The sequence below is a fragment of the Serinus canaria genome, chromosome 1 (assembly GCF_022539315.1).
Source record: "Serinus canaria isolate serCan28SL12 chromosome 1, serCan2020, whole genome shotgun sequence".
NCBI classification, from domain to species: Eukaryota; Metazoa; Chordata; class Aves; order Passeriformes; family Fringillidae; genus Serinus; species Serinus canaria.
The window spans coordinates 95,300,144-95,321,109 of record NC_066313.1 but is presented as its reverse complement, the minus strand read 5'-3'; the positions used below and the strand labels follow the sequence as shown (position 1 = coordinate 95,321,109).

The 20,966-nt window shown below is 38.4% G+C and overlaps 1 protein-coding gene across 6 annotated transcripts in view; it reads left to right on the top strand.

The window, feature by feature from the left end:
- Window positions 1–20,966, top strand: part of ARHGAP6 (Rho GTPase activating protein 6) — a 312,914-nt gene that overhangs the window by 278,509 nt on the left and 13,439 nt on the right. For all 6 annotated transcript variants that reach the window (XM_018913533.3, XM_018913529.3, XM_009089772.4 and 3 more), the window contains exons 4-9: window positions 2,294–2,550; window positions 7,077–7,272; window positions 10,293–10,348; window positions 14,050–14,200; window positions 15,433–15,581; window positions 18,639–18,818. In XM_018913533.3, coding sequence (XP_018769078.2) covers window positions 2,294–2,550; window positions 7,077–7,272; window positions 10,293–10,348; window positions 14,050–14,200; window positions 15,433–15,581; window positions 18,639–18,818 — 989 coding nt within the window. The remainder of the gene's footprint in view (window positions 1–2,293; window positions 2,551–7,076; window positions 7,273–10,292; window positions 10,349–14,049; window positions 14,201–15,432; window positions 15,582–18,638; window positions 18,819–20,966) is intronic.

Here is a 20,966-nt window from a genome sequence, read left to right as displayed (position 1 = left end):
TTTAATGTAATTACCACTGCCAGCCAGCACCACTGCCATCTGTATTTAGTCTGAAATTCAGCCAGTTGGTTTTCATCCAGTTCCACATCTCAGCCAGACACTGAGAAATCGAGGAAGTGGCTCATGTCCTCTGAGAAGGTCTACAGCAGAGCAGCCTGGAGTAGAGGCTCATTGTCCTTTCTCTAGGCCACATTGAGCAAGAGCAATTAAAAACCTGGAACCCCACACCTGAGAGTTTCCAAGGAGGGGCAACACCTACCTCAAAATGCCAGCCTTCACAGACTGAAGTCAGGGAGGGGGTCATGTAAATGAAACTTGTTTAATGAAGCAGTGCTGAGAGCTTGTCTCCTGCTCATCTTGCCCCAGTTGATGGAGGATCAATGGCACCATCCTGCTGTTGTGCATCACATGAGCTAAATACTGCTGTCCTCTCCCAGTCTGAATCACAAACAGCTCTGAGCCAAACCAGGGAAATATACTGTGTTGGCTTTTCTCAGGAAATGTTGTAGAGGGACAAATAAAAAGGGGTGCTGGGAGTATAAGAAAGCACCTGGTTAGACAGACATAAGGGGACACGTGTTGCATATAGGTGTTTCAAATTTGTCATCTTAAATGTTCATTAGGAAGATAATTCAGAACGGTCAAAAATTAATATTAATACTCTCATAATTTTGTAGACACACTCTGCTGAGTACAGGAGGGAAAGGTCTGATTGAACTCCTGGAACTGGCAATCCCTGCATTGCTTGATATCTGTATGAGGATGTTCTTTCTTGTCCTAAATTAAAAGCAGATGGTTTTAGGTGTCATTCTACTCAGAGGTCACCTCCAGAGTTGCTTGATATACCCAGCTCTGCTTCCTGATTTAGTTTTGACTGGCCACCAAAGTTAACTCATATCTTAACATTTCATGCTTCTAAAGAGCAGGAATGTTTCTACCAAATCAGAACAATGGGCTGTTGTTTCTTTAGTGTGATAGACTAGTAGTGTCTTCATTCAAGATTCTTAAAATATCCTCTTCTTTTCAATGCCTTACTTAATAGAAATCCACATACAATTTGCAAGTCATCAAAGACCTAGTCAGACTTAAAATCCCAGGAGGAATTTTGGCATTTAATCATTTACATGATTGTGGCAAAAGAGAAGAATTTTTCTATATATAACTTTATATAGAGATTTTTTCTGTATATAAGAATTTTTCTATGTGCTTCTTTTTTTAAAAAATAATTCCTTTTTTGATGCTTAAAGAAATTTGGTTTTAATCTCTGGTGCTTTATTTATTCCTGATCTGAGCAGGTCTGAAGCTGCTAATAGAAGTTACACTCATTTTCACCAGGGTGAATAGCATCAATAGCTTTTTTTTTCATTTCTTTTGAGCACAAGCCAGTTCTAGTTGGAAATCTGTCTCAGTGGTTTTGCTTCTGCTAATCCCAGATAGATATGGTTTGAAAATTATTGATGAGAATTTCGTTGTTGCTGACTGATTCACTGTAAAACATTTTTCTATTTTGTAAAATATCTAAGCATTTTACTTTGAGATCTGAGATATATGCTGGTTTTGTACATTACAGTTATATTGATGTGAGATAGGATTATGTTCTTTTTCTTAGTCAAGACAAATGTGTTCTCCTATATTTCTATGTGTCCATGCTTTTTTACTGTTACAAAGGAACTTTATACTGATATACCACTATTAAACAGGTTCAATCTTACCAGTATTTAAAACAGTATAGTTCTTGTGTAAATTTAAAACTATATCCTTGAAGGTTTAATCTGTGTGGTGAAGGTACTTTGAAGCTCTCTGCACAGGTAGATTCATACTCTCTGAACTGTAGTGAAACCCATGCACGTGCCAGGACTCCTTGACTCTGGTGCCCTTAAGCATTCATGAGAAAGGAGCCTGGTGGAGGGGTTTGAAACTTGGGCGAGAGCTTTGGCACAGTCTAGTGAGGCTCACATTCTCAGGATGGTTACCAGAGCTTCTGATGCCCCTGTGCACCATCTGCATGTAACCAGCTGTTACTTTTGGTGGAAGTTAACATCTTAATTAGATTTGATCTCAAGTGATTTTCCAAGATCCTGTGCAGTGTGTCTTGATGTATGATTCAGATACCATGGTCTACCACAACCTGGCACTGCTGTTGTTATTATTACTGAGTCCAATATTTCATTGGAATTACTATATATTTAAAGGGCATTCAGATTGTTTTTCTTAGCAAAGAAAGAGTTAATTCTTTTTGTACTAAATAAATGCCAGATGTTTGGTAACTGTTAGGGGTTTGTTGTTGTTGCAGAATTTATTCCCCAGGCTTTTGGAATGCCTTTGTCTCAAGTGATTGCTAATGACCGGGCCTACAAGCTCAAGCAAGACTCTCAGAGAGAAGAGCAAAAAGATGTTTCAGATTTTGTGGCCTTTCTCTTGCCATTTGGAACTAAAAGACAGAACAAAGAACTTTCCAGCAGTAACTCATCTCTCAGCTCCACCTCAGAAACACCGAATGAATCCACTTCTCCGAACACACCTGAGCCAGCGCCGCGAGCGAGGAGGCGTGTAAGTAGACACGTCACAGTGGGGTGTGTGATCGTAGGTCCAGAGGGTCTAGCTGGACCAGGAAAACCCTCTTGTGTGTGTGGACTGTGGAATACTTTTTGTTCAAATAGTGGGTTTTTTTCAGGTGGAAGTCAGCCTCATCAACATCAAAAACTCTAAACTGTAGTGGAAATCTTTTGCTGATGCTGGTGGGAAAAGGTCATGTAGACCCTGTGAGTCTGTAACAGATCACAAAGAGGCAGAGAGATTATCTAGAAGTCTTCTTGTTTGCTCCCTTTATCTACCTCCTTCTAAGTCTTTCAGATTTAACAAATTTGATCTGTCTTTAACCTGATTTTTTCAGCAGTTTTAAAGTCTAAACCTATGTGTTTGATATTTATAGGTATACTTATCTTAATCTAGCTCTAACTTGAAAATAAGTCTGACTATTAATCCCTGTCCTTATATTAATAAAACTCTTCATGGTCTAACCCATATCATATCCTCTGTGGTAAGTAAGGAGTTGTCAGACTAGATTTGTACCAAGGTCTTCAAAGGATGTTTCTGCCTGCAGGCTAGGAAGAAACCTTTGGCAGCAAAACACAGAGTGGTGGGTTTGGATTGAATATTAATCGTGTAAAATGGATAATTTTTTAGCATAAATCTGTTCCTTGTAGTAAAATTTTATGCTCTGAACTTTCTAGTTCTACAATTGGTAATTTTTTTTTTTTTGTTGTCGTGGAATAGAGGTTCTAGACTTTCCTGCTTTTTAATTTCGTTTGCAATGGAGGGAGAAAAAAATTTGCATAATAAAATTCTTTGAATAAAACCCCTTTTAAGAAATCTGAGCAAGAATTGAGGTACAAGAACAGACTCTGGAAAAGAAAGTATTTTCTTAAGAACCTCACCTTCTTTCATCCATAGGCTAAAACCTGCTTCATAGAAATTCTCCATTTGGCTCTTCCAACCAGGGATTAAGAGGGGTAGAACTGGAGTAAATTGCAAATTGAGAGAAGGCAGAAGGCAGGTCATGGGGCTCTTTGTCTAGCTGCCAGCTGAAGTTTGAAGTGTCTATATTCTGTCTGCAAAACTGAAGGCATGATGTTTGCATTGTATACTCATTAATGCACATCTGTTGGTCTGTGCAAACCATATGAACAGGCATTTGTGTTCACACAAAAGTGCAAAGTTACTTCACTAAGTTAAGGGAAACCCATGAACTTGACTAAGTTAAGTAAAAGGAAACCCATGAACTTCTTTCAGAGTTTGGCAGTCAGTGACAAAAAAACCCAACTTTGCTGTATGTACTCATTGGCTTCAGAACCTTTTTCCATAGGAGAGAAAGATAACTCATGTGTCCAGAGGTGACTCTTCTGCTGTTCTTTTCACAAAGATTGGATGGTAAGATTTCTGACATGTATTTGGCCAGTGAGCAGGCAGAAGAACATAGATCCTTTGGTATGTCGACAGAGATCCATCAGGACCAAGTTCCTAGAAGCTGAGGGAGGGCTTTGCTTGTTTTGTTTGTTTGGATAGTTGAGGATTTTTTTGTCAATACTGGCATTGCAGCTTTCAGAGTGCAGAATTGGAGCCTTTAGTCCACAGCCATGAGGACGCAGTAGGACGTGGTTCACCCGCAGAGTAGACTAAGGTGAGCAGTACAACATGAGGGAGCTGGCATTTTCTCTAGAGAATGAACTTACCTAATGAATTTCATGAACTTTCCATTATTTAACATTAATATCAACTCATGTCCCATATCTTGTCTGTCTTTATAATTCTGTTTATCAGTGCACTTACCCCTCTGCCCTGAGCTTACTTAGGGGATGATAAGGAAGCCTGCACTTATCTTTTATCTCTTGAGCACCATTGCACTGTTTTCAACTGACAAATGCTTACAAAAAAAAAGGAAAAAATTATTTGTTAGTAAGTGCAACTGATACAACCAATTTATCACAAGAATGCTGCACAGACACTTGGAGTACAGTCCTCTTAAACTGGAGGGATTGTTTATCATTGCACCATTCACTTCTTTGCAACTGTATCATTCACTTTTGTGTATTTCAAACACAAAAGTGAGTCTTCAAACAATGACCTGAGACTTTCAGTAAGAGTTAGAAGAAAGTAGTGCTGGCTGCAGAGCTCATGGTGTGAGTGCTGTGGTTCTCTCTCTAACAGCTTGAGAAAAGTCTCTGTTGCTGCATTTTCTGTGTAGGATTTTTGCCCAGCACTTGGAAGTTGAGACTTCAAATTCCACTTTCCTTCATGTTTCTGTGTGCTTAGATTAGGACTTCTCCAGTGTGTTTGGGTTTTGAACTCGTCATGGGGGAGCAGGGACTGGTATCCATTATGTGCAAAGGTAATGCCTGGTAGATGGACCTTGATTTTCTTTAGTATCTGGGCACTGCACTGTGGGTGTTACTAGACCTGGAGCAGTGGGCAGTGGTGTGCAGTCTCCTCCTCCTCTGTTCCTCAGCAGTCAGGTAGGTCTGTCTGAGCCCAGACTAATAGGTGTGGCTGAGTTTCAGCTGGATTTGTGGAGTATATTGGTAACATTTTCTTGAGCACTTTGTAAAATCAGTGCTGGCCTGGACTTGGTATTGCCAAGCCATGACTTCAGTCACTGAACTCTAGGTCACTCTTCCTCAAGCCAGCTCAGTGTGCCAGTTAATCCACAACTTTGATAAAATGCCCAAGGACCACATTGAACTGACTGTATTTGCATCTATTTTAGGGATCTGAATCCGATTTAAGTGACTCTGATAATGATTCATGAGGTGAGGATGCCTTGCAGACAGGAAAGGGCCAGTAAAGGCAGGGTATAAAGGAGGGCACCTGTCACACAGGGGCTGCAGTGGTGAGGGTGGGGTTAGGATTTTCAGTGCCAGTTCATTTATTTGATGTTTGGAATGCCAAACTCTTAAATAAAATCCAAATATAATTCAGTTGGAATTTTACACACATGGATCATAGCCAGAGTTTCTTGTTTGGTCTGGAGGGGTTTTTTTGTTTGTGTTTTTGTTTCCTGTTGGCAGGAAATGGTAAAAGGAATCAAGCAGATGTACTTTTGAGAGACATCAGAAATAAAGGTCAAAAGTTGCATTCTAAAGGAGCTAGTAATTGTTTATAGTAATGTGGATAAAAAAAAATCTAAAAACTTCACTGTGCTTCATTTATACATCTACCATGAGTTACAAGAAACAGAACTATACCTGATAAGTTAAATGGATTTTTTAAGGTATTAAGAACTAGAAATTTATCAATGAGCTTGAAATCTCGGTGGACTTTTTGTGAGTTTTGCCTTTGAGTTGAAAATCTTCACAAAGTTCAGCTGGCTAGGCTGATGGAACAAAATACTTTTAGAGCTTTGAATTCCCTTGTAAGCAATTTTGTACATTCTCATTTAATAGACATAAGAGTTCTGACTAGCGATCTATAAATTGCCGGTCAGCTTTTAACAAACTATAGTTGTCAGAAAAGTTTTGAGTGGAAATTTTACATTTTCATTATTATTTCTTAGGATGACATGCTGCATCCCATACATTTTATGCTACAGTAAAATATTATGCTTAGTTTCAGAAAGAAAGAAAATAGTTTCCAACAGATATTTTTAATAGGAATGAAACCTTTTTTCCTTTGTGATGATGATGATGATGATGATGATGATGATGATGATGATGATGATTATTATTATTATTATTATACTACATGTACCCTTGAATGATTTTTTGCCTCATAAGTTTAATAAGACTTGAGAGAAATGGTAATTTTGAAATGACAGTAATCTTGTGCTTTGAAAAAAAAAAGTCTTGTTTTTGAAGTGTGAAAATTGAAACATGCCAGGAACTTCCAGCTGCTTGTGCTGCTTTATCCTTTACAGACTGCTTGATCTTCTGCACCTTGCTGTAATCAAAACCTGGATTTCAAAGCTTTCATTGGAATTTTAATGATTTTAAAATATTAAGATATGTGAAGTAGAATTATTTTAAAAATATTACACCTCAACTTCTGTGGTGTATCTTTATTCTGTAGTGAGTGGGATTATTTCAAACTCCACAGTGTATGTATTTGTGATATTAACTGTTAACTGTATATGGTGTATGGTTGTTAAATCATTTTGCATAAGTTTCACTGATACTGTTGTCCAAGCTAGAGAAGAAGTAGGCAATAAGATTTAAAAATATCTGTATATCTCCATTCACATGAATATGGTACTTCTGAGGTGCACCCACAGACCATGATTCATCCTTGCCCTGCAGTTTGTGCAGGCTTACATCAGTAAAAGGATGGAGTGAAGGAGAGGAAAGCATTTCAATTTTCAATATTTTATAATTTGTATTAATTTTAATATGATAAGAATAACATTGGTACCATTCCTATCCATTACACTGGCATTATAAATCCATTAATTTTTAAAAACGTTGTAGCTAATGGTATTTTTATATTAGTTTGTTTAAAATGCAGGTAGGCAAAAGTCTTTGTTGGATGTCCTGTGATACTGAGATTTCCCCAGCCCTACTGATTGTTCATGTGTGTGTATTTTACAGGGTGCAATGTCTGTGGACTCTATCACAGATCTTGATGACAATCACTCAAGATTGTTGGAGGCTCTCCAGCTCTCTTTGCCAGCAGAAGCCCAGAGCAAGAAAGAAAAGGCAAGAGATAAGAAGCTAAGCCTGAACCCTATTTACAGGCAGGTTCCCCGGCTTGTAGATAGCTGCTGCCAGCACTTGGAAAAGCATGGTAAGAATATTTTGTTTTCCCAGGAGTGACAGATGTATTTTTACTATAGTATAAATAAATGCCTATTTTGAGAAGTAAGTATATGCAAGGACATCTTTGAAAGCTAGACATTTTCCCTCCTGTTTTGCCTCTTGCTAAAAATACTGTCTCACAAGTAATTGCATACATGATAGCTTCCCAAACTGAAATCTGTGCTATGAGCTTGTAAACTGGCCCAGAGAGCACAGGGATAGAGTCTTTTCTTGGAGGTCACCCATCTTGTTACTGGGGTGCTCAGCTTTGCAGAAACAGCTCTTCACACCCCACAGTTTACCTGTGCCTTCAGAACAAAAAGTCTGAAATGTTCCAGTCAGTCTGGAGTCATGCCCAGCCAGTGGATCTTAAGGTGTGAGATCTAGATTAACTATTTGTACTGTAAGACTTTTGATATTTGAAGATGGGGGTTCAGAATAAGAAAGAATTCCATGCTAAATATATATTAAGTCCAAGTAGCCTCTTCCTGTTCACTGCAAGGCTTGAAGGCTGAATACTCAGTTTGTCTCTGGCTTGATTCCTCCTGATCAGCCTCAGGCTCAGGCCTGCTCTCTCCAAAGGAAATTACAGACTCCTGCCAGCATTCTTCCTATGTGTTCATAATTATCCAGACACAAGCCTCCCACAGCTTTACATAATGCAGAAACAATAATCAGTCTAGGTATCTGCTCACCATCTCTGCCAATGTATCTTAGCCTTGTAAAGTTTTTTAATGATAATTGAAATAACTTGGCCACAGCAAGATGGATCTATCACATGGCCAGATAATCAACAAACCATAAAATAATGGTGATTGTAGCAGCAAATGATGTATTTGATGCTAATTTCACCAGCAAGAAATCATTTACTGACTCTGAATGAAAGGCTTTCGCAAGATGAGGGACTGCAATTTAAACAACAATGCTGAGCTTTCACAATTCATAACTGAAAACTATCTTCCTTACAAATGTGTCAAGGAACACTGCAAAAGGTAGTTGCTGTTAGTCTTTTACAGAGATTAGATACCATGGCTGACAAGTAAGTATGGGATGATTCAATTTGAGATGAATGACTTCTACCCCTTTAAGCAAAGGTAGCTGAGTTTGGAGAACACAAAAGTATCTGAGTCACCCAAAAAAGCCATCCAGATGGGCATCCTTTGAATACTGTGATTTTATGTCACCTGATCATTTGTGATAAATTTTTTAAATCCTTTTAATGCACTGTCATAAAAAAGTTCTTTTCTATATGATGCTCTTTATGGAAATATTTCCTTTACATTAAAGTTTTCTTTTAAAGGAAATTTATGATGAGTTATTGTGCTTTGTTTAAGAGTAAACTATAATATACCACAGTGCAATAATCTGATATAATCTGGGGCAAATGCTTGAATTTTAAATTTAATATGCTTTCCGCAAGACTGAGAGAAACCTAAAAATGGTAGAAGATGGACACTTGTAGGAACATCATTCCAGGCTATATAAAGGACCAAGCTGCTGATTCTGAAAATACTTACCTATATGCATAAGTCCTTTTTCAGCAACAAATCACCAGCAGTTTTTGATGACTGCTTTAAAGGATAATTCTGAGCATTATATGACCAAAAATGTTTTTAAACATTAGAGCACCTGTCCTTGTTCACCTTCCCTATCTCCCCTATGTTCATGTCCCAAAGATATAAAGGCCTGGCTTTCTGTAGACCTGCAGTGTAGAAAAAACACTGTATGTCTGTGTAGGAATGGGTAAACAGCCTGCAGGTTTTGCCCGATGTGTTTAATCTCCATCTCAGGTAATTCCCTGCCAGTGTTCCTGGTTTCCTAAATGATAGTCCATCAATGTAATTTTCTGTTAACCAAAGAGAGAAGATTTAAAAAGAGGTGTTATGTTGAGACTAAAATCTAAAAAGCAGAATCCTATCTGAATTTCTCTGATGAAGATCTGCAACTCCAAATACTGTTCAAGGTGACACATCTCCAGCAAGCAAGTGTAGCCTAATGGCTGTCAGAAGGCATTTGTTTCACATGGTAATTTTACACTTCCTGTATGCCAGTAGAGATTAGAGCTGCAGAGTAGCCTTTGTTAGACCATAAACTTCCCAGCTTATAGATATTTTCATCCCTTTTGCAATACTGTATAACCATGTAAAATTATATTATATTATATACACAGCCCTTAAGGCTCTAAAATTTCCCCTCACACTGTCATTGCTAAAGACTGTGTCACCTCTCAAATTTTTCAGGTCCTGTTAGTCTGCAAGAAATGTCCATTCAAGAACTATATTATAATTTATTGTATTTGTAGTGGCTTTCTACAGGGCTAGATGAAGGTTTGTTCTGATTTCTTATGAAATACCAGGCAACACCAATTTCCTAATCACTTTGACACACTTCTGCACTTTGCCTGAAGTACCACAATGCTTCTTTCTAGCTTTCCCTTTATATATAATAGCTGTTCCTAACTTAAAAACTGCACACAACTCACTGTTGAAGTTCTTCCTCTCATAGTCTGCCTGAGTACCCTATTTACGTACCTTTGAAGGAGACTCTCAACTTTGCCATGACAGGAACTTTAGAGCCAGTGAGTTACCCCAAATATGAGCTTCATCCTGTTTCCAAATACACAGCTCAATGCCCACATATTTAGTTGTTTTACTGCCTGCTTCCTTTGATGTCATCCTGGAAGTTACACCTCCAAACCCTGAGCAATGCCTCAGTCTCTGCGTATCTCTATTCCTCATAGCAGTGGCACATCCAAAGTGGCATCACAAGAAATGTCACAGAGATGCCATTTTGCAGATAAAATGTGATCTTAAAAACCACAGTGGATGGCTTTTTAATCACAATGAAATTGTGCATCAACATGGTAAGTAAATGTTTGTGGAGAAATATGTTGCTTTTCTTTTTATTTATTCTTATAAGTACACACATAGGTCAGAATGCTTTGGTTCAATGCAATTTTCAGGAGAAAATTAAACAATAAAATTGTGCTGTAATGTGTTTCACTTGCAGGTCTCCAGACAGTAGGAATATTCAGAGTTGGAAGCTCAAAAAAGAGAGTAAGACAGGTGAGTGGATATGGATATGGTTTTCTTTCATCAGCCAGAATACAAACAAATCTGATTCCTTTTGTTGTTATTTCTTTCCCATCTGTTGCATGGTGAAATTTAGAAATTTAGTCTTTCTGGGTCAGTGACTTTGCTGTTTTTTTGATGGCTCATAAAAGGCTATTTCCAGTATATTTTACATCTGGTGAAATCCTTGTCAGATTCTCAGCAGGTTAACAGTGTCTGTATGTTTTGCTCTGGAAAAGTAGCACAGGGTTGGAGATCCAAATAAACTACAGTGAAGAAATTTTCCAAAGGTCACACTGCAGGGAAAAAAAAATCTTGGCTGTTTGTTTCATCTCAGAAACAGCTGAAGCTCCCAAAGTAAACTCAAACTGTAAATCTTCTTTGGAAAACTCACGGTATGAGAAAACATGCAAGTACAGAACAATCCCTTTGACCCTAAGATTGCTGCTCCTAAATATCTCCTTTCTTTTACCCCTGCTAGACTTCAAGGTCAGAGCAGACCATTCCAAGTCTTAGTTTCAGCTAAATTATGAAAAAACAAAGATGGTGTGCAATTGGGTTCCAGAGATCAAGTCCAATGTGGGTGTTAGCTCCTAGGTATACCTGCCTAGATATTCCCAGAAGCTGGGAATAGATGTTGAATTAGAGCACTGGAGATAGAGGTTAGTGTTTGCATGATGCATAAGGAGGGGATAAAAAGATACACGAAAATGTCCCTCCCAGGAAGTTAAGACCAAAATCATCAAACAGAAGAAAAAAAAGCAAAAGAAAGCTTGACTGCATCTGATCCCACAATTTATAGTTCTTTGCAAAAAGTTGCAAAAACTTCATAGTGTAATGTTTTATCATTCTGGAAAGTTACCTCGAATAGCTAAACTGAATTGATTTTGGCTGGTAGGACAGCATAGCCTACTGAATTGTAGCTCATTCTCCAGCAGTTTCTATTCCTGACTTGCTGGTGTTACACAGGGCTAAAAAAACATCTGCAGAGGCAGTTTTCACATCAACACTGAACTAGATAAAGTATTGAAGTTGCCTCACATTTGCATTGCAAGCTCAATGTCAAAATGTACATAATCATTTAGGGGTGAGTACAATTGCATCATACATCTGGGGAAAAAGCAGAGAGCTTCTGTCATTCACTTGTAAACTAAGCCTTACTCTGAACATTAATGACTTTCACCACTTTTTGTTCTACTTTATTTTCAAAAGGTGAGGAAATCAAGAGATTTGGGTACCTATGTTTTCTATTACGTGGACTAATTTATTGAACTAGGTTAGCTGATGTATTTCATTAAATAACAAGGAAGCATCAGCTTGGCCCTTGTAGTTACAGTAATAAATGCTGTCAACATGAACACATGGGAAAGTCTTGATTCAATTAAAATTCCACTCATTTTCTGAACCGTAGAAAGCCAAACCCAGCACTCAGATTTTGGTGTGCTTTTGCAGCTGTTCATTAGTTTTTCTTGTGTAGAAAGTAAGCATGTTTTGTTTTCCTTCCTTCCCCAGTTAGAAAATGTCCTGTTTCTAATGTAGTTTGTTGCAGTTAATACTTAAGTAAGTCCATGCAGGTGCCAGAGGTGGTTTTGATTGGTGAGCAGGAAGAGAAAACCTAGAACATGTGCATCTCTTGCAAACCTCCTCCTTCGTGTTCAGTGAAGTGTGGGATGGAGATTCCCAAGCTCATGTTGACTTAAGGTGTTTGATCTGGTGCATCAGAGTGCTAGGTACCATCTTGTGTCTGAGCTTTGTTGCTGAGGTTGTGGTGGGCAACCCTTGATGCTGGGCCTGGTGACATTGTGGCAGCTTCAGCCCTGAGGATGAAGAGTAAAATAGCTGGAGCTCTGCTCTCCTATGCCCTGTTCCAGAACAGATATCCTCATCTCTCATATCCAAGATTCAGTGGAAGCTGTGGTTCACCACCTGTATCTTCCAAAGTCTGCTAGCATTCCATGTGAAAGGAGTCTGAAAGACTTAAAGTTTAAATGTGCAAGATACAGTTCTAACAGCCATGATACCTGGGCCTGAAATGTGACCATATCTCACCAAAGCTTCTATGATATTTTGCTGCTTAGGACATCTCTGTAGGTCTCACAGGATATCATAGGATATCATATCACAAGTGCCATATTCAAGTCTGTAACAGCAGTTTATTGATTTAGCCAGCAATTTGGGAAGTCTGAATTCCTGATGCAGTGCTAATGTGTTTCCTCAGCTGCTTTTGGGCACTTAAGTGCAAAAACAATCTTCTGGATTGATGTAATTTATGGTGCTCTGCAGGGATGTTCTGCATTTGTCACCAGTCTGGAGAGTAGAATTAAGCTGGGAATGAAGCCCTTAGGTTGGCACTGGAAAATCCTTGACCATAAATCAAATAATAATATTAGATAAAGAATATATTCTGGTCTTCATAGCATAATTATTCATTATTAGTAATGACTGATATTAATAATGTTAAAAGTAATCCTAATAAATTAGAATGGAGGCTGTGGTTTTTAATGAATATCTATCACACCCTTTATGAAAGCACAATCTGAGCTGAAAACAAAGGATTTTCACACTGAACATTTTCTATCACTGAAGATAGATTTGCATGTGACCAAGATTTGCCACACATTTTTACAGGAATATAGTTTGCTTGTGACTTAGGTTCTTTTCTCTCTTTGGTATGTTTGTAATATTCCTGGTGAAGAATCCTGATACCTCAGATTTCTTTGTTTATAAGAATTAGCTGTAGTCACTCTCTGAGAAGATAGGTGTGACATTGTGATACCTCATAATGTTAGCAAAGGTACAATTTTTTCCTAGGAAATAGTTTTAAAACCTCTTGAGTAGTTTCAAAATGCAAAAAGAGTAAAAGGTGAAGCTGTCAGCCTGAGGAAAATATTCTGCCCTTGCTGCTGGACAATCGCTCCAGAAGGGCAAACTTTTACCTTTTCATAAGGTATCTTGGACTTGGAAGAGTGTTTTCATCTGATTTTGGGAAGTGTGATGCCTTTGAATTATACAGCATTTGTCTGAGGACCAAAGCAGGGGAAAAAAATTAGCAATCCCTTGTAATGATGTTAGCTTGCTGTTTGTGAACTCTGCAATGAGCATAACTAAATTAGGAAGGCAGAATGAGGTGTGTGTGAAGGAATGCTGTGAAGTCTTAGCAAACCTGTCTGCTTGATACCTTTCTTTACATACAGTCTTAAATGACAACAGAAATGTGAATTTGGTGGATCTTACTAATGGTGTTACTAATAATCCTGATCTTACTTATAATGTTTTTCTGCAAAATCATAAGTGTTACAAAATGCAATTTTAGCCTTCTGGTTCCAGGGATAATGCAGTAAGGTGATACAAGAGTCTGTCTTGTAATTTTCCTTATTTTCTCTGGTTTATGCATTTACTATGGATCTTGCATTTCTGCAAAAATTTTACTTGGATGCATGTTTTCATAGAAGAGTGTCATGTATTTGCTTGAAAAAAAATTGTATTTTATTACAGCCTGGTACAAACCTTAAGTTATGTATTATGGAATAAGCAGCAATTAGATATTAATTATGTCATTTACCTTACCAAAGACTAGTCATGCTCATTCTTGAAATTAAAAATGAGTAAACCTACTTTTTTAAAGATTTTCTGTGTTGGGATGCATTAATGGGGACAATAAGTGACTATGGTTTTCTCTGATGACTTTTTTTCAGTTACGTGAAGAGTTTGACCGAGGTGTAGATGTTGTGTTAGATGAAGAGCACAGCATTCATGATGTTGCTGCCTTGTTAAAGGAATTTCTGCGTGACATGCCTGACCCACTTCTCACCAGAGAGCTTTATACACCTTTCATCAACACTCTCTGTGAGCTCTACAGCATCTTGATTTATCAATTTTCAAAGGCTAATTTGTTTGAATTCTTTGATCTCTACTAATAGCCTTCTTTCATTCTATTCCTTTAATACTCTGGCCTTGATTTTCTCCAAATATTTGTTTAATACACTATAAAGTATATAGTATATTTAATAACAATAGTATATATAATAGAATACAATATAGTGCATATGAATATAAATAATATAGTATATTCTTTAGTATAAATTTACTGAAGTCTTGGTTTTACTTCTTGGTTTTATACTGTAGAAGTATAATCCAGAAAACTAGAACAAGGGTTTCACTAACTATACATATTTTTGCATTTGTAAGGATGGAATTCATGTTGTCTGTTAAAACCTGACCCTGTCTTTGATCCAGCAGTGCCAGGTCATAGACTCCCATTTGAATCCTTGTCTCTTAAAATTTTTAGATCTGTCTACTGACCAAAGTTCCAGCTTGGCTTGAAAAATTCAAGTTTCTTCATATTGTTTCTTTCATTCATTCTTCTTTGATGGTCCTCAAAGCCCTCATATCAAGTACCCCCAGTTGTGTTGCCTAAGACAAGTGCAGACTCTCAGGGATTTAGGAAAAAGTAAAGTTGGACATTTCAACCTTAAGCAGCTGCCTGGTATAGATTCTTCAGATGCTTTCTAGCTCTCATGTCTGAGATTCTGCCTCTGTCCCACCTTTGTCACTGGCTGCCATTTAGATGGTAGATGGCAGTGGTAGCAGAGTGTCCTTTATTTCTCTGGTTGCTTTTCCAATCTCTTGCTACTTCTGCAACATGGAAAACTGTAAGAAAACTGATTTAAAATATCTGAAGCTTAAACCTGACCAGAATGCTTGACAGCTACTGTACATACCAGTAGCAATACCTAAATGAATGGAGTGAGTAAAAAAGTAAGCAGAATATTTGAGTCCAGTAACAGTGATGGAGTGTAAAACATGGGTTTTGCTCTCTTTTAGGATAAGAAAAATCCTATTGGAAAAATCCTATCTTGTGAGCAAAATGTTGACCAACTAAGGCAAAAACCCCATAGCAGTAGTTCTTATAGTTTTGGTATTTCCTTAGAGTTTTCTCTTTTTCCTCTGATGTTGTAAGGAAAGTGATTCTCAAACAAAGCTATTCCTGTACCTTCCTTTGGGTTGGGATCAGTATATTTGTTCTGCTTTTAGGTTAGTTGGAGTGATTTCTTAGAATATATTTTTTCCCCTCTTAGTATTAGAGCCAGATGAGCAGCTCAGCACCTTACAGCTTCTCATTTATCTTCTACCTCCTTGTAACTGCGATACCCTTCACCGCCTGCTGCAGTTCCTCTCCACAGTAGCTGGCCATGCAGAAGACACCAGAGACAAGGATGGCCAAGAGGTAAGTCCTGCACACTTGTGTCCTTTGACTTATTTCATGGTCTGAAGAGAGATCTTTAAAGCCTTGAAACATTCACAATGGTGGCATATCCCTGAAAGATGGGAGAGACTTCATCTGTTTGCCTGCACTTCTGCCATTTGTTTACTAAGTTCTTAGGGCTGTGAAGGTTTAATTTTTTTTTGTATGACTTAATCAGTAAAGCATCTACCACTTCCTTTGGGAGATTCAGTGTACCAGCCTTGCTGTCATCTAATATCATCCATCCTTCCCCTGCTGCCTTGTTTTATCCCATAATATTCTATGGGAAAAGTACTCAGAAAAGGTCAGGCATGCAAGGATATGCTTCTTCATTTTCTTTTCATTCTCTGTTGTTGCTTTTTTATATGACTTTTGGACAGAGCAGTTTGCTTCTTGGTTCTCTTAGCTTCGTTGTGTGCCCTGGGTAGTGAAAAATAAGGAGGACAGGAACTCCATCTGTACCCTTGTAACTGACAGACCTCATCACTAGCTGGAGTCAGGGTTCATCTTTGCCCATTTTCTTTCTGACTTCCTTAACTGTTGCAGCCTGGACCAAATTCAGTGGAGAGTTTCATGTGCACTCACCCCACAGGGACAAGAATGCCCACAGCCACGGGGCTGAGCGCTAGCCCTGAGCATTTCCTGTGCCTGTTCATGCTGGAGAAGACCTGAAAATCCAGGCTTCCTGTTTCCTGCCAGGGAAGTGCTGGCACTAGTAGACTGCTGTGTAAAAGGAGGCAACTCTGTTGACTGAATAAAATAGATATAATCTGTCAGTGCTTGACAAAAATATACTGGTTTTTTGTGGAAGGACTTCTCAGTCCTCGGAACTGCAGCAGAGACTACTTCTGAGGCTCTTAGGAAACTCTTGGAGAATTTTGTCTTCCAGATGGAAAATCCTGCTGATTTTGTCAAATTTAGACGCCTTTTGCAGTTATCTGATTTTAGCAATTAGCACTTTGGGATTTATTTTTGCCAAATTTCTGCCTCAAATCCTAGCTTCCAGTTATTCCATCTTTACAAGTACTAACTTCCAGTGTTGTATGTGACTTCAAGGCCTATTTCATTTTTAAATCCACTTTAAATGCTATTATTTTTGTTCTCAGCAAGGAGTTGATAAAAAACTATATCACTGTGATGGGAAGCATTTAGAAAGAGCAGCCTGTAATAGTTTACTGTGCTTAAAAACATGAATAAGCCAGCTAAGGTCATGGTCCCCCTGGTCCTGCAAAGAGTTCTCTGTTGGTTCAGGAATGTACCCAAGAGGATCCTATTGCAGGGCTAGGGGATGCTGCTTAGCAGAGTTCATTTGGCCCAACCATGGTACAACAGCTTTGCCACAGGTATTTTGGTAAGGCAGATTTATGTAAGTTGTCTTGACAGGATTGTAAGCATCAGGAATATTATGTGCAACTGGATACCTTTGATAGGTCATACAGTATCCTGCTCACAATTATTTAAGCTATTTATGAAGAATTAAGTGAATAAAGGCATTCAGGGCAAGAGAAAGTATTTTATCAGACTGTTTGCTATCACTGGAAGGAAGACAGCCAAGCTTTGGCACACAGGCCCTCTTCTTGATTTCTTTCAACAACCCTTCTCTCACAAAGATGAAGATGGATGACTAACAATATTAAAATTACTCATTCAGTTAATTTCAGTGGAAATGTTTACAACATTTTTTAAGGATGCCCTGAGGCTGCCCTTAAGAAAAGGCTCACTGTACAAAGAGCCTGCACATGCAGATCTGGGCACAGCCAGAGGCTGCCCTGGCACACTTGTGGCCCTGTGTGCCTGTGCATCTGTGGTGGCTCAAAACTCAGAGTTTAAAAAGCAGGTCACCTGAGAAACAGCTGGGTGTTTGGTGCTGTGCAAATAAGGGTGTGCTGTTCTCACAGTGCTGCTGGGATGAGTCTCCAAACCAAGAGCCAACATGTTTGCTATGACTGCCCAAGCACCTACTTAGTACAGATGTCTTTCCAACATCACACACTGCTCCTACCAATAAAAAGCTTTTTACTGTCATTTCTGTGCCGTCTAGTTGAGTTCTTTAAAAAATAAACCAGGTGTAGGCAGTGCAGTTTTAGGTTTGACTAGAGTATTTGATGAATGATCAGCTACAAAAAAAAAAAATTGAAAAATACTGCTCTGAAATAATCTGTTTTGTACAACTCATTGAAATTATATTTTTACTGCCTCTTTTTGATGTCTCTTTATATCCTTTTAAAAAACTATTAGTTCAAATGACCTCTACTTTTTATTGAAGAGTAGAAAGGGAAATTAGTAGTCTAATAACAAATATGACAATGAAAGTTTTGAAGTAAAAATGTATATGACATATTTTTCAGGTAATTCCTGTCTAGTCCAGTATGTATTCCTAGCCTTTTGTTTCCTCAAAATTCAGGTTACTATTGCTTCCTTGAGCACAGTTTTATGAAAGTAGGAAAAAAGATTAAAAAAGATAAAAACCCCAACAAAGTAAAACAAGCTACCAAACAAGTAAACATTGGCATGTTCTAGAAATACAGGAAAATACTCCTAAAAATGACCCTGCCCCTTAATAATCTCAACAGTTTAAACGTGGAAAAGTATCACTGTATTTGTTTCAAATCATGAATGCTACCTGAGAAAGGCAGGAGCTTTCAGCATTTGGTCCTATAAGACAGTGATGTGCTGAGATGCTGAGGTAGCAGGGAGGTTGCTCTGAGTTCAGACGTATGCCACTGTTGAGCTCCCAGGGAACTGAGGGCAGAAAACACTTCCACCTTCTACTCCTCTAATCCACTTGAAAATATATCCAGAAAATCTACAGTGCTTGTTGCAGAGATGTTCAAAACAAGGTGTTTCTAAAAGTTAATTTTTTAATGACAAACAGGTTTTGGTTTTGATGAATGAAGCATCTGCCAAATCGGGGGGGGCAGAGAGTGTCTGTTTGGGTGTGGGTGTTAGGGGTGTGAGTGTGTATAGATGTGGCTATATACATATCTGTATTTATCAGGCCCTGTGAGACCCCAGCTCATTTTTTATTCTCTTTTCTAGATTACTGGGAACAAAATGACATCGCTTAACCTGGCCACCATCTTTGGCCCTAACTTGTTGCACAAGCAGAAATCTACAGACAAAGAATTCTCAGTTCAGAGCTCAGCTCGAGCTGAAGAGAGTACTGCTATCATAGCTGTTGTGCAAAAGATGATTGAAAACTATGAAACCCTGTTCATGGTGGGTGGATGTTTTTTCATATTTCTCGTATACATTTGTAAGATAAATGAGAAAATAGCTGACTGATGCTAAAGTAGATGGGGATGAAATAAACTGTAGAAGCTGCATTAAATTAGGATCAACAATTATTGGTAACAAAGAGTAGTCTTCTAGCAAGGAGAATGATTTGCAGTAAGTAAAAATATTAAAAATGTGTACTGATGTCTTGCTTAGAATGGTTTCTGTGTAGCTAAAGGTAGATTGTTTAGAAGATTGTGAAAATGATGGGGTTGGCCATTCAGTTGTATACTGAGCAATGCATAGACAAGACTGAAAATGATCTTTCACATCTCAGTTCTGGAAGTCAGGAAGACAGTTTTTCTGCAGGGATTAAGAGATTCTTGATTAATTTAAGGAGTTACCTTCCCTGCCCAAGACTTTTGCATTGGTTGGATGAAGAGGAAGGACAAAGCTTTCTTGTTTATTTGTTGGGTAAAAGGAATAAAGCATAAATCTGTGTAGTTCCTGAGTTCCCTTCTGCTGAAGCAAGCAAGTTCTTCCTAAGAAGAACTTGATGGCCTTGAGACATGTTGTTTACTTAAGATGCAGCTTAGCTTAGTCACATTTCTCATGCCTAGCAGTTACCTGAGCAGTTCATTCTGTAGCTTTATCTTGTGCTCTTTTTATGCACAAAATTGCAGGTCAGCTCAGCATGACTTGTGTCTGAAGGAGCCCTGCTCTGGGGGTAGCGGAGGCCAGTCAGACCTAGGGGTGATCTTCTTTATTTTGTATTTATTTTAGTAAAAATACACATTGTAACAAAACCAGTAATCTTGAAAAAGTAGAAAAAACTTTGGTTGTTGTGTCCTGAGACTAAGCTGAGGAGATAAGCTCCCAAAGAGAAAGAACACTCTGGAAACCTTCAGTGCTTCGGCAAAGCTGAGTGCTGGAGACCTTGTTGGAAGAAGATGAGCACCCCTGAACTGTGGGCTGATGGCCACATAGTGCTGTAAATGGAAGATGTCTATCAGTTTTCAACAAGGGAGTAGAGCATGAGAAAGCAATCATGAGCCCTGCCTCAGATGTCTTAGCCTCAGATGAACTTCTTTGTGGTTTTCCTGCCTTTTATTTTTATTCTTGTACCAGTGAGACACTTGCAATAGTTTTCTTTTTTGTTTTCCTTTTTTTTAATGCTTTCTGCAGTTGGGGAAAATGCTAGGTGCTATTTTTCCTTCCACATCAGTAAATGAAACTGACAGAACTGCACTCCTCTGTGAAGGTCTGCTGGCCCAGAGTGTGGTTGGCACTATCAAGTTTAAGATAATACTTGAATAAGAATACTTAATATAGCTGAAGTGTTCTTATTGTTGTTTCTCTTTAAGAACTTCTAACAGCACAGACACAACTCAGTACATAATACTTAAAGCATGCATTGTGACTTTCAGGGTGGAAAGGATGGGGCTAAGGTTGGACTAACCTGCATCTGGGCTCTAATTCTGATGGATTTATTCCTTCTTCTCTTCAGTGCTTCAGCTTTCTTCGGGAGGTTAAATGAAGTGTGGGAAAAAGAATTTCTTTTGTTTTCCAGCGTTGCTTTTACTGTTTATACTCAGCATTTATGCTACATAAAAAAAAGAACATGTGGAGTTAAGCATTCAGCTACAACTATAATATGGTGTATTAATGCTCAGATGCTTTTGTGTTTGGTTTTTTGTTTTCTTTCTGTTACTTTTACGTACAGGGAGGTTGTGAAACTGTGATTGGTTTCAGCATTGAAACTGGAACATTTGGAACTAAACCCTAGGAAACCAAAATGTGGTGGGGTACCCAGACCACAATATCAGAATGATTCTGACTTATTGGTGGATCAGAGAAATTCTGGTTTTTGGAACAACCCAGGAGATTGAGCACCATTTTTACTGAGTAACTATGGTTAACATCAGTAGCATGCAAAAGTGGATTTCCTATAGAAGATGGAATCTGGTCATGCTTCATTGATGTCAGTGATGATAATCACATTCGTATCCAAATCTTGCCCATTTCAGTGAATCTTGGGGATGTATTAAAATGTTTCATGGGGATTTACAAAGGACTGTACTTTGCCAGCCTCTGCAGCTGAATGAAAGGAGGCACAACTCAACCACCCTTCATTTTGACTTGGCCTTGCAT